The sequence below is a fragment of the Suncus etruscus genome, chromosome 6 (genome assembly GCF_024139225.1).
Source record: "Suncus etruscus isolate mSunEtr1 chromosome 6, mSunEtr1.pri.cur, whole genome shotgun sequence".
NCBI classification, from domain to species: domain Eukaryota; kingdom Metazoa; phylum Chordata; class Mammalia; order Eulipotyphla; family Soricidae; genus Suncus; species Suncus etruscus.
Genome location: NC_064853.1, coordinates 25,301,910 through 25,317,328, shown reverse-complemented (window position 1 = coordinate 25,317,328; position 15,419 = coordinate 25,301,910). Strand labels below are relative to the sequence as shown.

The window sequence follows — 15,419 nt, the reverse complement described above, 5'->3', positions numbered from 1 at the left end:
ACCCCCTAGTCTGGATGAAAAGTGGCTAGTGATTAGCAGATGAGTTTTTCAAAAGAAGGTAAAGCCAGATCTGTGATAGGCGTGAATTTATCTGCGCTCCTTACCATAAAGCGCCCATCTACCTTCCCCGTCTCGCTGAGGTTCCCCTGCCCTGTCAGTGGCCAGTGGTACAAGTTGGCAGCACAATTCCAGTCGAGTGTCATTTGTCTTTACTCCTGCTCTGTGGTTGAGCAGGAGCTGAAGCCCTTGCCTGGGTGGCCACAAGAGTTTCTTGTAGTGCCTATCTCTAATCTGGGAAAAAACTCAATATTCGAATTCCTATTAGTACTTCAAATACCAGTTTCCTGTTAAAGGGGTCTGGGGGCCAGCGAGGTGGCGCTAGAGGTAAGGTGTCTGCCTTGCAAGTGCTAGCCAAGGAAGGACTGCTGTTCAATTCCCCGGCGTCCCATATGGTCCCCCCAAGCCAGGGGCGATTTCTGAGCGCTTAGCCAGGAGTAACCCCTGAGCATCAAACGGGTGTGGCCCGAAAAAAAAATCTTAAAAAAAAAAGGGGGTCTGTTGGTATCAGGATACTTTCTACATTGGAACAAATCTGAAAAAGTTGGACCCATCATGAACTTGAGCCACTTGATTTTAGGTGACTTATTCAGGCTTTACTGAGAAGATGGTTAATATTGATAATGAGGAAAGGAAGGAATTCAAATATAGGTAAGGGCAAATCAAAGCAATTTCAGTTCCATTTTGTCATAGCTTACTCATTTTTTGTTTGTTTGTTTGTTTTGGTTTTTGGGCCACACCCGGCGGCGCTCAGGGGTTACTCCTGGCTATCTGCTCAGAAATAGCTCCTGGCAGGCACGGGGGACCATATGGGACACCGGGATTTGAACCAACCACCTTTGGTCCTGGATCGGCTGCTTGCAAGGCAAACACCGCTGTGCTATCTCTCTGGGCCCAGCTTACTCATTTTATTGTGTGTCAAGAACTGTGTGTTTTTAAAAATGGGAAGAGGGCATACTTTGAAGTCTTCAGGGTCATTTCTTGCTCTGCACTCAAAGATCACTCCTGGCAGAGATGACCTAGGGATTGAACCTGGGTCATCCATGTGCAAAGGCCAATGCCTGCTGTACTCCACCCCCTTGCTTAAAGATTAAACTTGTTGCTCTCCTTCCAGAAGATGTGTTGACCTCACATACTTGTGTGTGGTTTCATCATTTCATATTTCATATTTCGCCACCTGTGCAACCCACTCTCCCTAAAGTGGATTCATTGAAATCCCACTGGCGCTGTAGGACAGAAGCCGCCTGCAGCAACCATATTATTTCTACCACACCTTTTTTCATTTATTTATTTGATTTCATTTTTTTAATTTAGTTTTTAATCATTGTTAATTGCAGAATTGCAAAGTTATTAAGTTTTCAACAGACAGTATCTTAACACTCATCCCTTCACCAATGTCCATTTCTCTCCACCAATGTCCCCAGTTTCTCATCGGCCCCCAACCTGCCTCAGTGACAGGTACTTTTTCCCTCCACCATTGTCCTAGAGTTTCCTTCCCTAAAGTATTCCTCACCCCACTCCACCCCACTGGCAGGCTTTCTACTGAAGACTAATTCTCTTTGTTTCTATTACCTTTGGGTCCTTGTTATCCCCTTAAGAAGTTTCTTTATATTCTGCACATGAGAGAGATCGTTTTGCATCTGTCCCCCTCTCTCTGTTTTCACTCAGCATTCTACTCCCCAAATCCATCCATGTAACAGCAAATTGCATGGGTTATTTTTTTCTTACCTCTGAGTAGTGTTCCATTTTTTTTTGTGTGTATGTGTGCCATAGATTCTTTATCCAGTATCTGTTCTTGGGCACTTGTATTGTTTCCAGATTCTGGCTATTGTGAATAATGCTGCAATAAATATAAGTATGCAGATGTCTCATCTGCATTGTATTTTTGGCCGCTTGGGGTCTATTCCAATGAGTGGGATTGCTGGGTCATGTTATATTTTTGAAGAATATCCATATTGACTTTCCAAAAGACGAACAGTGGACAGTCCTACCAGCAGTGACTGAGTTTCCTTTTCCCCCACATCCTCGCCAACACTGGTTGTTGTTGTTGCTTTGATAAGTACCAGCTTCTCTGGTTCTACCACTCCTTTAAAATGTCTAGTCACCTGTATTTTTCATGTTGCCAAATGCAATGTGGCCTTTGGCAGCATTTCTAATGGTCTCTCTCCCTCCTCTCAGCTGCTGTGTCCTTCAAGTTTTCCTCCTGACAGGACTGATTGTGATGCCAGGGACCAAACCTGTGGATCTTTCTCTCTGCCTTCACTTGCTCTCTGAATGGCTAGATTTCTTTCTTTATTCGCAGGATCTTAGCTCATTCTCCAGTTCAGAAGCTACTGTTCCTTCACTACCTTAGCTAAAGCAGCTTCTTTTCATTCTCTTTCTAAAACTGACTATTGCTGGCAATTATTTTGAATGGTCACTTATTTTTTTTCCCCCTCTATCGAAACAAAATCAAACCTTCGAGAGGCAGAGTCTGAGCTCACTCTTAGTGCCTCCAACAGTGCTCTGTACTACCTGGTTAAATCTGACCGGAAGGAAGGAAGGGAGAGAAAGAAGATATCAGGAGAAAGGAGGAGAGGAAGGAGGAAGAAAGGCTTACTGAGCAGCTGCGATGTTGTTGACTTCCTCAGTATCTCCTTCGCTCATGGCATGTCCAGGAAATTACCTGATTTTCTAAGTCCCTCACTTGCACTTGAGCCTTCAGAGCCCCTAACAGTTGTGGCTGTCAGGTGCTCTGTGAGGTACCTTCCCCCCCCCAGGATTCCAGTTAATTCTGCAGACTCCCATCTCCTGACACAGTACATGAGAATCAAGTCACCTCCTCAAAAGCCTGGAGGTAGGGGACAGTGGAGGACATCCAACATTGGGGTTTTACCTAAGGCCTGTAACCTTAGGCTTCCTGCTACCACATCAGGGCTTGTGTCTCAAGTTGTTTTCTAATTAGCCAACTGGGCCCTAAGCAGTTGGTTGTTGAAAGCATCTGTCACAGATGAGAAGGAACTTCCACCTCTCACATCCTCCCATCCCCACCCCCATGGGGCCTCTCACCTGGATCTAGGGGCTGCCAGGCTCCCCCTTCTCTCTCTGCAACCAGCTGACAAACAAATGCATTTTTTTTTCACATGCACATTGGATTCATCTCTCTCCAGTGTACACCATAAAGTTTCTGTGTGTTAAAAAAAAAAGGAACAAAAAAAAATTATTTTTTGGTTTTTGGGTCATGCCCGGCAGCGCTCAGGGGTTACTCCTGGCTCTATGCTCAGAAATCACCCCTGGCAGCAGGCACAGGGGGCCATATGGGATCTTCGAACCACCGTCCTTCTTTATGAAAGGTAAACACCTTACCTCTATGTTATCTCTACGGCCCCTAAAAGAACACATTTTGAGATTAATAATAGAGAGTTGGGGCCAGAGAGGTAGCATACAGGTAAGGCATTTGCCTTGCATGCAGAAGGATGGTGGTTTGAATCCCGGCATCCTCTATCGTCCCCTGAGCCTGCTGGGAGCGATTTCTGAGCGTAGAGCCAGGAGCGCTGCCAGGTGTGACCCAAAAAACAAAAAAATAAATAAAATAAAATAATAGATAAGTCAGTGTTTTAAGGCCTCTGCAAAGAGCAAAAAAAGGGTGTGTGGGGTGTGGAGTCAAGTTAGACACCAAGAGATTGAGCCAGGGCTGTTATTTCAGAGAGGGCTTTCTCACCAAAGATGGCCAAGGGGACTCTGGGGTTGGTTGGCTAAAGATTTCCCCTTTGGGAGAGGTTGAACTGCAGTTTGATCAAGTCTAAGTTAGGGCTGGAACCAGGTCTGAAGGAGTCCATTTGGGGCCTTTTTTTTTTTTTTTGGTTTTGTTTTTGGGTCACACCTGGTGACGCGCAGGGGTTACTCCTAGCTACAGAGTAGCTCAGAACTCACTTCTGGCAGATTTGGGGGACCATATGGGATGCCTGGATTCGAACTAGAGTCTGTCCTGTATTGGCCGCATGCAAAGAAAACACCTTACCGCTATGCTATCTCTCAGGCTCTGATTTGGGGCCTTTTTTTTTTTTTTTGGTTTTTGTTTTTTTTGGGGTCACACCCGGTGGTACTCAGGGGTTACTCCTGGCTGTCTGCTCAGAAATAGCTCCTGGCAGGCACGGGGGGGGGGGGGGGGGGGACCATATGGGACACCGGATTCGAACCAACCACCTTTAGTCCTGGATTGGCTGCTTGCAAGGCAAACGCCGCTGTGCTATCTCTCTGGGCCCAGATTTGGGACCTTTTTAAAAAATTTTTTTGATTATCATTTTTTCCCTATTTCAGTTCAAATTGAACCCTGACCTTTACTTATAAAGCTCCCTGTTACCTTGATTGTACGTGCTTGTGCTGTTGGCTCTTCTTTCTGCTCTCCTGCTGGCCTCCACACTGACCCTACCCTGCTGAGCCAGTTTCCGTTGCCTTTTGCTGTTGGTGTGGAGGTGGTGTGTGCCAGGGATTGAACTTTCACCTCACCTCACCCTGCAAGCACCTATCCCTGACCTGCTATGGCTTTGAGTATAGTACTGTTTATCAGGAGGAGCTACAGCTAGTAGTACTCAGGGCTTACTCCTGGCTATTTTCTTAGAAATCACTCGTGACTGTGCTCATATGTGGTGGTGAGATTGAAACAGGACCAGCTACTTGCAAAGCAAGTCCCTTAACTTCTGTACTATCACGATTGCCTGTAATAACTATTCTTTCTTTTGGGATTTTGGGTCACACCTGGCAGCCCTCAGGCTCTGTACTCAGAAATCACTCGTGGCAGGCTCAGGAGATGATATGGGATGCTGGGGATCAAACTCAGGTCCATCTGGGCTGACATGTACAAGGCAAATGCCCTAATGCTGTGCTATCACTCCAGCCTTATTCTTTCTTTATTTTGGGGGGGGGGTCACACCTGGCAGTGCTCAGGGATTACTCCTGGCTCTGTGCTTAGAAGTTGCTCCTGGCAGGCTCAAGGGACCATATGGGATGCCAGGATTTGAACTGGGATTTGTCTTGTGTTGGTCGCATGCAAGGCAAACGCCTTACCTCTGTGCTATTGCTCCAGCCCTTATTCTTTATTTCTTTTTTTGTGGGGAGATCACACCTGGCAGTGCTAGAGATTACTCCTGGCTCTGTGCTCAGAAGTTGCTCCTGGCAGGTTCAAGGGACCATATGGGATGCCAGGATTCGAACTGGGGTTCGTCCTGTGTTGGTTGCATACAAGGCAATTGCCTTACTGCTGTGCTATTGCTCCAGCTCCTTATTCTCTATTTCTTAAGAAACTATTTTGCTTGTATCTTTTCGTTTGTGTGTCTCCCTTACTAGACTATAAGCTTCATGAAGGGTAGGTTCCTTGATTTATTACATTTTCAAGAATGGTGCAAGTCAAATGCCCTACCTACCATGCTATTGCTCTGGCTCCTGACTTGGGGTTCTATCCCCAGCATCCCATATAGTCCCCTGAGCCCTACCAGGAGTAATATCTGAGCATAGAGCCATGAATTGCCAGATATAGTCCCCCACAACTCTCCCCTCAAAAAGGTGTTGGTTAGACTTTGTTGTTATCTCTAGACTTAAAAATGATTTCCTTTGCCTAAGAGTCCTAACATCTATCTTCTTAGTGTTTTGAAAATTACAATTGAATTATAAGGTTGAGTAGCTTAGAATCTGTGACTCTGATTTGAAATGTCTTTTTTCCCCAATTTAGAGCTTACCAAATTGAGGCTGCTCCAACTGGCTCTGCAGTTGATGGATTTAAGGCAAATCTGATCTTTAAGGAGATTGAGAAAAAGCTTGAAGAGGTAAGATTTGTATAAAATATGTGAAAACTATATCATAAAAATCATTCACACTAATCTGGAGATGTTGCTAACAGTAGAGCATTTGTCTTATGAGTGTCTAGATTTCTTTTATAGTGACACAAAAGGAAAAACAAAACCAAAAATTGCAAAGATCTGAGAGAGAGTGCAGCAGGTAAGGCACTTGCATGCAACCAACTCCGGTTCAAATCACTGGCTCTGCGAATGATCAAACCTCCAGGGGTCACGCCTGAGCAAAGAGAAAAGAAAATCATCTGAGCCCCAACCCTCCACCTTCTACCTTCCAGCACCCCCCAACCAACCAAAGATAAAGAAATTGCACAACAGAGTTTGCATCAAGCTCTTTTTTTTAGGTGCAAGTGACTCTGTTAAGGATAAAGGGAACTTAGTGTACATCACTGAAAGCTTCACCTCCACACTATGTAAGGGCTGGAAATCTACCACCACAGTCCTATGTCACCAGAAGGAGAATCCTACTGGAAATGATTGATCTGGGGTTTGGGGCTATAGTACAACAGGTAGGGCACTTGTCTGACACATGGCTGACTCAGATTCGATCCCTGGCACCTCATATGATCTCCCAAGCTTGTCAGGAGTGCAGAGCTAGGATAAGCCCTGAGCACAGCCAGGTATGCCCCACCACCCAAAAAAAAAAAAAAAAAAAAAAAAAAAGATAAAAAGAAGAGGAATCTGAGAGATTCCTTTCCATAATAGCATAGTCACTTGGCCAGGCCTCTACTCTCCATTAGCTTGAAAACCCTGGCCAGAACCTCTTGGAACAGATTGGCCAAGAACTTTTCCATGACTTGTTCCCTAGCTAGAACTTCCTTCCAGGTTGAGCAAGTAGCAAGTAAGTCAGCCCTTAATGGGGCTGAAGGTGATGGATGGAGGATGAGGTCTTTCTCCTCCAGCTCAGACAACTCATCTGCCACCCTGTCCAGCCGGCAGGTCTGAGCGTTCAGGGTAGCTGCGGGTAGAAAACTCACCGGCAGTCAGGCTTCAGGAGATAACAGCTTATTCAGTGGATAAGGCTGAAGAATCAGCCCCAGAATTACCCTCAGCCTTCCTCAGACCCTTGCTTTTATACCCAAGAATCAGGTACCACCCCTAGGGTGGGAGCAGAATACCAAGTAAGGAATAATCCAATATACTATCACCAGGTCACACCCTAGGGTGGGGCACAATTATTGATTAGGGTAGGATCAGTAACCCAGCAGCAAGAAGCTGAAGTACCCAGCAACACTCTTGTTTTGAATGGCCACATGATTTTATGTTCATATTATAATTGATTTAACCAGACACCTATGGGGCCCGGAGAGATAGCCTGGAGATAGGGCATTTGCCTTGCATGCAGAAGAATGGTGGTGGTTCGAATCCCAGTATCCTATATGGTCCCCTGAGCCTGCCAGGAGTGATTTCTGAGTGTAGAGCCAGGAGTAATCTCTGAGTGCTGCTGGGTATGACTCAAAAACAACAAAAAAAACCCTAGATGCCTATGATGAACATGAGAATATTTAAATCTCAACTGACACTGATATAATAAACTTTCTTTAATTGTTTAATTCTTTAATTGTTACCTTTAGATCTTTACTCCCATATTAACCCTTAACATAGTTAAAGAGGGAAATTGTCGATTCACTTGGTGTGTACATTTTACATTTTGGTACATATTGCTAGACTGACCACCAGTGCTCATGCTAACTTTTTTTTTTTTTTTTTAGTTTTTGGGCCACACCAGCATTGCTCAGGGGTTACTCCTGGCTGTCTGCTCAGAAATAGCTCCTGGCAGGCATGGGGGACCATATGGGACACCGGGATTCGAACCAACCACCTTTGGTCCTGGATCGGCTGCTTGCAAGGCAAACGCCGCTGTGCTATCTCTCCGGGCCCTCATGCTAACTTAATAACATTTCCTGACCGTGATTGTGCTTCATATCATTTCTAGGGCCCCTTCTTTCTTTCTTTCTTTCTTTCTTTCTTTCTTTCTTTCTTTCTTTCTTTCTTTCTTTCTTTCTTTCTTTCTTTCTTTCTTTCTTTCTTTCTTTCTTTCTTTCTTTCTTTCTTTCTTTCTTTCTTCCTTCCTTCCTTCCTTCCTTCCTTCCTTCCTTCCTTCCTTCCTTCCTTCCTTCCTTCCTTCCTTCCTTCCTTCCTTCCTTCCTTCCTTCCTTCCTTCCTTCCTTCCTTCCTTCCTTCCTTCCCTCCCTCCCTCCCTCCCTCCCTCCCTCCCTCCCTCCCTCCCTCCCTCCCTCCCTCCCTCCCTCCCTCCCTCCCTCCCTCCCTCCCTTCCTTTTCTTTTCTTTTCTTTTCTTTTTGGTTTTTGGGCCACACCCATTTGACACTCAGGGGTTACTCCTGGCTATGCGCTCAGAAATCGCTCCTGGCTTGGGGGGATCGAACCACGGTCAGTCCAAGGCTAGCGCAGGCAAGGCAGGCACCTTACCTCTAGCACCACCGCCCGGCCCCTGCTTTGAATTTTTCATTGCAAGTCTTGACTAAAATGAATTTGGACACAATTAGGGGCTCAAATAAGGTATCTTTATTAATTTTTATTTGTGCCATCAGTGTTTGCTGGTTGAAATGCCCATAAGACAATTGCTTCTTTCAAAGTGCTTCATTGTTTTCACTCTTAGTGCTCAAAAAATAACTAGATCACTGTTAGGAGAGATACCAGGACTGTCTGACTCCAATTTGAGCCCCAGAATCCTTATGGTTCCTTAACACCGCCAGGACTGATACATCCCCCCCATAAAACTAAATCAAATATTAATGGAATACACACAAATACAACACAAAGGCATGCCTATATGGCAATCCTTGAAGACTAGGTTAACAAGCAGTGCTATTTCTATTTCAGTCTTCTGGCTTTTCAAATATATGCCTCTTGTTCCAGTTTTGGTTCATTTTTCCTCCATTCATAACCTCATTTTTAGACCTTCTTGTTTCTTTTCTCATTCCCACGATTGTCAGTTTCTAACTGTCTGCAGCCCTAGAAAGAGGAAGTCTTAGAACCTTTTGTCAATTCATGAAAATAAAAAAAATTTTTTTTTGCATTAGGGAAGGAAACTAGGCAAGAGATTTTATTTCTGCCTTAGTCTCTGCTAGCAATAGCCCTTGCCCTTCTTTGAATTCTGTCTTAGTGTTTTTGTTCCTATGAAGTTTTATAGCAGACTTACTCCTTGACCTCTTGCCTACTCAAGTACTCTCCTTCAAGGAAAGAGGCACTTAGAACATTCTTCTTATTAATGATCTCAGTTTCACAACAAATATGTACTTTCTTTCCCCTTTTAACTCCATTCTCCTCGTCTGTTCCTTATCGCTCACTCTTTCTTTAGTTGAAACTGGTTTATTGACCAGAGGGTGTGATTGTATAAGAGGTTCTGTGTGGATTATGGAAAGTAACTGCAAGCACAGTTTGCTTTAATTTACATTTAGTTTAATTTACATTTGTCTTATTGGGGGTGGAACTGGTTTGCAGTTTTTAGTGTTTCCGGTTCTAACTTGTATAACTTGGCTTCCATGGCTCATATGCCTGGAGGTAGCCACTCGTGGGCCACAACTCTCAGGCAATGTTGGCATTTGGGTGGGTCTGTTAACATACCCCTCTAGATTGCCTCTGAAGAACATCAGGAGACAAAAGAGTTTAAGGATTGTGGAGTAAGCATTGAATTTTCTTTTAATTCAATTCAGAGTGACCCGAACTACTCTACTTTCCCAGGCTGATGTTTGAAAGCGTTGATGCCAGCCTCCTTTGCAGTGTGGCAGAGTCAAATAAAATGTGCATTGAATTTTGAGTTGAATTAACCTAGGATTGGATAGTTTTGATTAACAAGCAGTATGCCCCTGCCCTTCCGGGGACCAAGTTTAGTGAGAAACTGAGAACAAAGAGTGAGATAAGGACAAATTCACCCAGTGGAGGAAAAATAAAATAGTTGTGATAACAAGACGCACAGTAAGGGGACGGTCCTTAAAGTGGTTGAATGTCTTTCCGGACATTTATGAGTGAGTTGATTGGGGAGGCTGAAATGGTAGCAGAGAATAGGAAGAGGTGAGTGTCTTTGGACATGGCTGTAGATATAGCTCAGGTGGAAGCTTCAAGTGTGCTTGAGGTCCTTAGTTCAGTCCCCAGTATCACTTGATCTCCTGAGTTCAAGAGTAAGTAGATATATTAAAAAAAATAATTAAAATATAAAATATCTCTAAACTTGGTTAGAAATGTGTAGTGCTCTATGTGGGGAGAAAGAAAGGACAAAAATTTGCAGAGAAAATTAGAAAATATATTTCTGGATGGGAGGACTTAATAGCATAAACATACTTCTTCAAACAGAACCAAGTATTCTGGAATTCCATCTAAACCCAGCAGCATATGGCTAAATAGGACTTACATTTTCAAAGAAAAGATCAGTCAATGCCCCCATGGAAATATAGCTTCTGTAAGTAAAAAAACAAAACAAAACACCCCCCAAGTCTAACTAGCATCAGATCATAAAATAAAATACCAACAAGATTTATTTATTTATATACTGGGCAATTATTCTGTACCCTATGAGTATTTACATAATTTAAATTGCATATAATTATCTGAGGATATTTTATTTATTCTATTTAACAGACTAGAAAACTAAGTTTCAGGTGCCGGAGAGAGAGCACAGCAGTGTTTGCCTTGCATACGGCCAACACAGGACAGAGCCCAGTTCGATTTCTGGCATTCCATATGGTTCCCCATGCCTGCCAGGAGCAATTTCTGAATGCAGAGCCATGTTTATCCTTGAATGCCACTGGGTGTGACCCAAAAACCTAACCAAACCAAACCCAAACAAAGCAAAACAAAAAACCTGAGTTTCAGAGCAGTCTAATAACTCGCTTGGTTCTATAAGTAAGAAGCAGAGCAGGAATTCAAACTTCTACCATTTTCAGATGCAGAATCTTTAATGAGCAAGGTTTAATTTCGGAATTTAACTTTAAATGATGCTTTGAAAACATAGTTAATTATAAAATATTGCTAGGAACTGTAGTTCAAAATAAATCCCTAGTATGTATAAATCCCTAGGTCTAAAACAAAACCAATGTTTGGTTGTTGTTAGAATGTTACAGCATTATTGTAAGGGCCAGAAATTGAACAAATCCGGGTCTGGAGATATAGCACAGCGGCGTTTGCCTTGCAAGCCGCCAATCCAGGACCAAAGGTGGTTGGTTTGAATCCCGGTGTCCCATATGGTTCCCCATGCCTGCCAGGAGCTATTTCTGAGCAGACAGCCAGGAGTAACCCCTGAGCACCGCCGAGTGTGACCCAAAGACCAAAAAAAAAAAAAAAAAAAAAAAAAAAAGAAATTGAACAAATCTAAGTACCAAGCTATTTAAAGTTGTGAAAGTAACTTTAAATAGCTATTATTTTTTTCAAGTTATGTAAAAGAATATTTAAAAACACACTAAAGCAGAAAAAGCAGACTGAAATACCGTGTACAACATGATCCTATTTAAATTGCATATATATACAGAAAAAAATGGAGAGAATTACACTGAAATAGATTTTCTCTCAGTGATAAAATGATGCCTTATTATTTTGTTTTTATTCCTGAGTTTAATTCTTTTATTTTTTAATTTATTATTGTTGGACCAGCAAAGTGCCTGCAACTCCCACCCATGCCCCGTCTCACCTGCTCCATGGTCTGGAGTTCTGAGCTTGAAGTCCAGTAGCCAGAACTTCTTATTATATTGCTTCTTTTCTCTTTGTTTTCTTTTCCTGTATGCTATACACTGGTGTTTATCCTTCTCTCTCTGCCTAATTCTGTTCAGCATGCTGTTTTCTGCTAGGGGATGGAGTCCAGCCCTGGATGAACTAGCTTGAAGCAGGGGCACTACAAGGATTAAGAAAACAAGACAGTCATAATAGAGAAAAGCATGGGGTCAGAGGGCTCACAGCTTCATGGACCAGAGCCCTGACTGTTCACCTAAGACACTTATTGTTCAGGATCAAAGGAAGAAGGGCAGATAAACAAATTCCTATCTAATGCTAACTTAGCCTAAGAGGGGCGTGTTATATTTCTTAAGGGAATGTGTGAGGAAAGAGGAAGCTAAGGAAAAAATCTCTGAAGATTAGCTTCCTCCTTCCAGGTGACAGATAAAAGATTTGTATATGGGGCTGTATATTCTGGCACCTGTGTTCTGATAATTACATTAAGCACCCTCTGCACCTTCCCTTGGACTACTAGCTTTCTAGCTAAACTTATTTCCTGGATGTCTTCATTTTTTTTTTAATTTTATTTCACTGTTCCTCATTTAAATTAAAATAACTAGTTAAATCATTGTGGATTTTGTTTTGCTTTTTTTTTTTTGTTTGTTTGTTTGTTTTGGTTTTGGGGCCACACCTGGTGACGCTCAGGGGTTACTCCTAGCTCTGTGCTCAGAAATCGCTCCTGGCAGGCACAGGGAACCATATGGGATGCCTGGATTTGAATCACTGTCAGTTCTGGGTTGGCTTTCTTGCAAGTCAAACACCCTATCACTGTGCTATCTCTCCAGCCCCTTGTTTTGCTTTTGGATCAGAGGTTACTCCTGGTTTTGCACTCAGGAATTACTCCTGGCGGTGCTCAGTGGACTGTTGGGATGCCAGTGATCGAACCTGGGTCAGCCAGCATCCTACCCATAGTACTATCTCTTCAACCCCAACAGTGCTTTATTTGAAAGGTGTGTGAACATGTGGTTATGATGTAACTGTTCACTCACCCTGCTGACCCAGTTCTGCCTCATCACCCCCGTGGACATCCTGGCCAACCCTGACAATGCATTGTCACAGTGCTCGGAGGGCTGTGCCGTCACCTGCCCTCAGGTGCTGACTTTGGCCTTGGTCCAGAATAATAGCTGGGACCAATCTCTTGTATCAGTCAGTGTATATCTGAGTAAGGAATGATGAAACAATTGGAATAAAGGGAGTGTAAGCGAAGGAGGAAGGAAACCATTTCCAGAGGACTCTGAGGCTCCTTTTTAATCCAAAGATTTAAAAATAGATGGTTATATTACTTTTATGATATGCTATACAAATCCCAAGACAGTTGATCAAGACTAGGGCCTCAGTACCGTTTATGGGGGTAGAGGAGAGTACAGTGTGTGAACTCTGCCTGTGGGTACCCCAGATTCAACCACCAGCACCACAGGACCCCCAGAGCATCTCTGGATGTGGTCCCCAAACAAACAAAAATTTCCCACTTAATGTTCTGCCATAAAGATCAGAAATATATGTAAAGGAAATCACTGGCAAAAGAAAAAAATTATGAACTGGGAGTGGAGTTTTCTATGTAGAGAAACTACATAGAAATCTTTCTGAAATTCTCCAGACAAGGAAATGTTTGAGAAGAGAACAGGGCCATGCCTCTGCCTCTTCTCTCCTTCCATCACTTTGTACCCAGAAAGCCATTTTGTATGTGTGTCTGTTTGTGGGCAGCAACCAACAGTTCTGGGTGCTACTTCTCGTTCACTGCTCTCAGAGTCATTCATAGTGGTGCCTAAGGACTGTGTGGGGTCAGGGGTAAACTTGGGGCTCCTGCCTATGAGCTTTCACTTCAGCCTTTGGAGCTGTCTGCTGGCCCCAATTCCATTTTTAATAAGAGATGTGGCAGGTGAGAGATCTGTTGTGTGGTTGTCTTTCAGACATCACCGAATGAAAGATCGAATCTCACCACAGAGCTGTAATGTATTTTGGATAAACATCAGAGAAATGAACCTGCTTTTGGTTCAGCTCTGTCACTCAGAGACTCTGGAACTTTTCCTAGCTGGGTTTTCCTTCACTGTTGTTTGACTTTTCAGGAAGGGGAGCAGTTTGTGAAGAAAATTGGTGGTGTTTTTGCCTTCAAAGTGAAGAATGGCCCTAATGGGAAAGAAGCCACATGGGTAGTGGATGTGAAGAACGGCAAAGGATCTGTGCTCCCTAACTCAGGTCAGTGCTACCTTCCTACAACTTCACCCACAGGGGCACCGGACAGGCCCCAAAGGGAAGAAGGATCTATCTACTTGGATATTCCCATAACAGCTATGCGGCTTCAGAGGGAGAGCTAGGCTGGCTGACTCCTGGGAACAGGACTAGGTGACAGCTGCTTCCTCACGAGGAACTGGGAAGTTCCATCACAGAGTTGCTGACCTTGGGCTTGGGAACTAACCGACCAGACTGTGCTGCCATGTCCACTTCTATCACCTCACTCTTGAATCTGCTCATCAACTTTAGTCCATTCTCACCAGAGTTGCCAGTCACCACCATGTTACTGAGTCTGAGGTTAATTCCTACTTCTCATCATGAAACTCTCCTTCAGGATTCCCTCTTACTTCCTGGCCTCACTTCCTATTTCTATTCATCGCCCTATTTCCAGTTGTTGGCATGTTTCAGGACCCAATTCTGTTTTAATTCTCTCCTGGTGGATCTCCTGGTCAAACAACCATCTCATTGGTTGGTTGGTTGGTTGGTTGGTTGGTTTGTTGGTTTTTATAAAGCAAGGTAGTTTTTATTAGATGGATCTTGCTTAGAAGATGTGAGAGGAGGGGCCGGAGTGATAGCACAGTGGTGAGTGATAGCACGAAGCCAACCCTGACAGACCTTGGTTCAATTCCCAGCAGCCCATATGGTCCCAGAGCCTCCCGGAGGCGATTTCTGAGCTTACAGCCAGGAATAACCCCTGAGCAGTGCCTGGTGTGACCTCTGCCCCCCCAAAAAAAATTAATTGAGAGGAGAGAAAAAAGAGGAAATATGTTGAAGAGAGAACACAGGCTTCTCTATAGTATGGTAATAAGCAAGCAAAGAAACAACAGGTGAGACACATGTTCAGGAGAAGACACGACCTGGCAGAGCAAACCTAGTCTCATGCTTTTAAAACTATTTCTACATCAGTGATTCAGAGATGTCTATTTTCACTGTTGATCCAGCCATTGAACTCTAAGGCATGTACCAGCTGCTTAATTGACAAGTTCTCATGCATGCTTAAGAGATGTTCCAAAGCAAGCATGTATGAAATTGAATTCCTGGTCTTTCCCTATGCCCCTTTCTTCATGCACCGTTTCCACAGTCTTCTCCATCTTACTAAATAATTACCTCTATACCCTACCAGTTCCTCAGTCCAAAGACCTGGAAGTCATCATTGTCTCTGCTATTTCTGACTTTTTCCAGTCTTATCAGCAAATATTCCCTCTACCTCCACCATAATTTTCAATTGATGGCTTTGCACTGCTAGGGATCAAACTGCAGATCTCATGTGTACAAGGCCAATGTTGTATAGCCTCACTGCAGACTCTGGCTGGTCTCCCTGCTTCAGTCCTGGCCCTCTGTGGTTCTTCTCCAGGGCCCAATCATAGTGATCCCATTAAGGCTGAAGTTCCACTGTGATCCTCCTGCTCTGAAGTGTTCAGTAGTGTTTAGCTCAGAGCAGAAACTGGAATTTTTGCATTGGCACAGCACATGTGGACTGGGCCCCTAATTTCCCTGTGATCCCTCACTCTTTTTTTTTTTTTTTTTTTTGGTTTTTGGGCCACACCCGGTAACGCTCAGGGGTTACTCCTGGCTAT

The 15,419-nt window shown here is 43.7% G+C and overlaps 1 protein-coding gene across 1 annotated transcript in view; it reads left to right on the top strand.

Moving 5' to 3' along the window:
- Window positions 1-15,419, top strand: part of SCP2 (sterol carrier protein 2) — an 86,738-nt gene that overhangs the window by 60,195 nt on the left and 11,124 nt on the right. Inside the window, exons 13-14 of the mRNA XM_049774781.1 lie at window positions 5,765-5,858; window positions 13,677-13,806. Coding sequence (XP_049630738.1) covers window positions 5,765-5,858; window positions 13,677-13,806 — 224 coding nt within the window. The remainder of the gene's footprint in view (window positions 1-5,764; window positions 5,859-13,676; window positions 13,807-15,419) is intronic.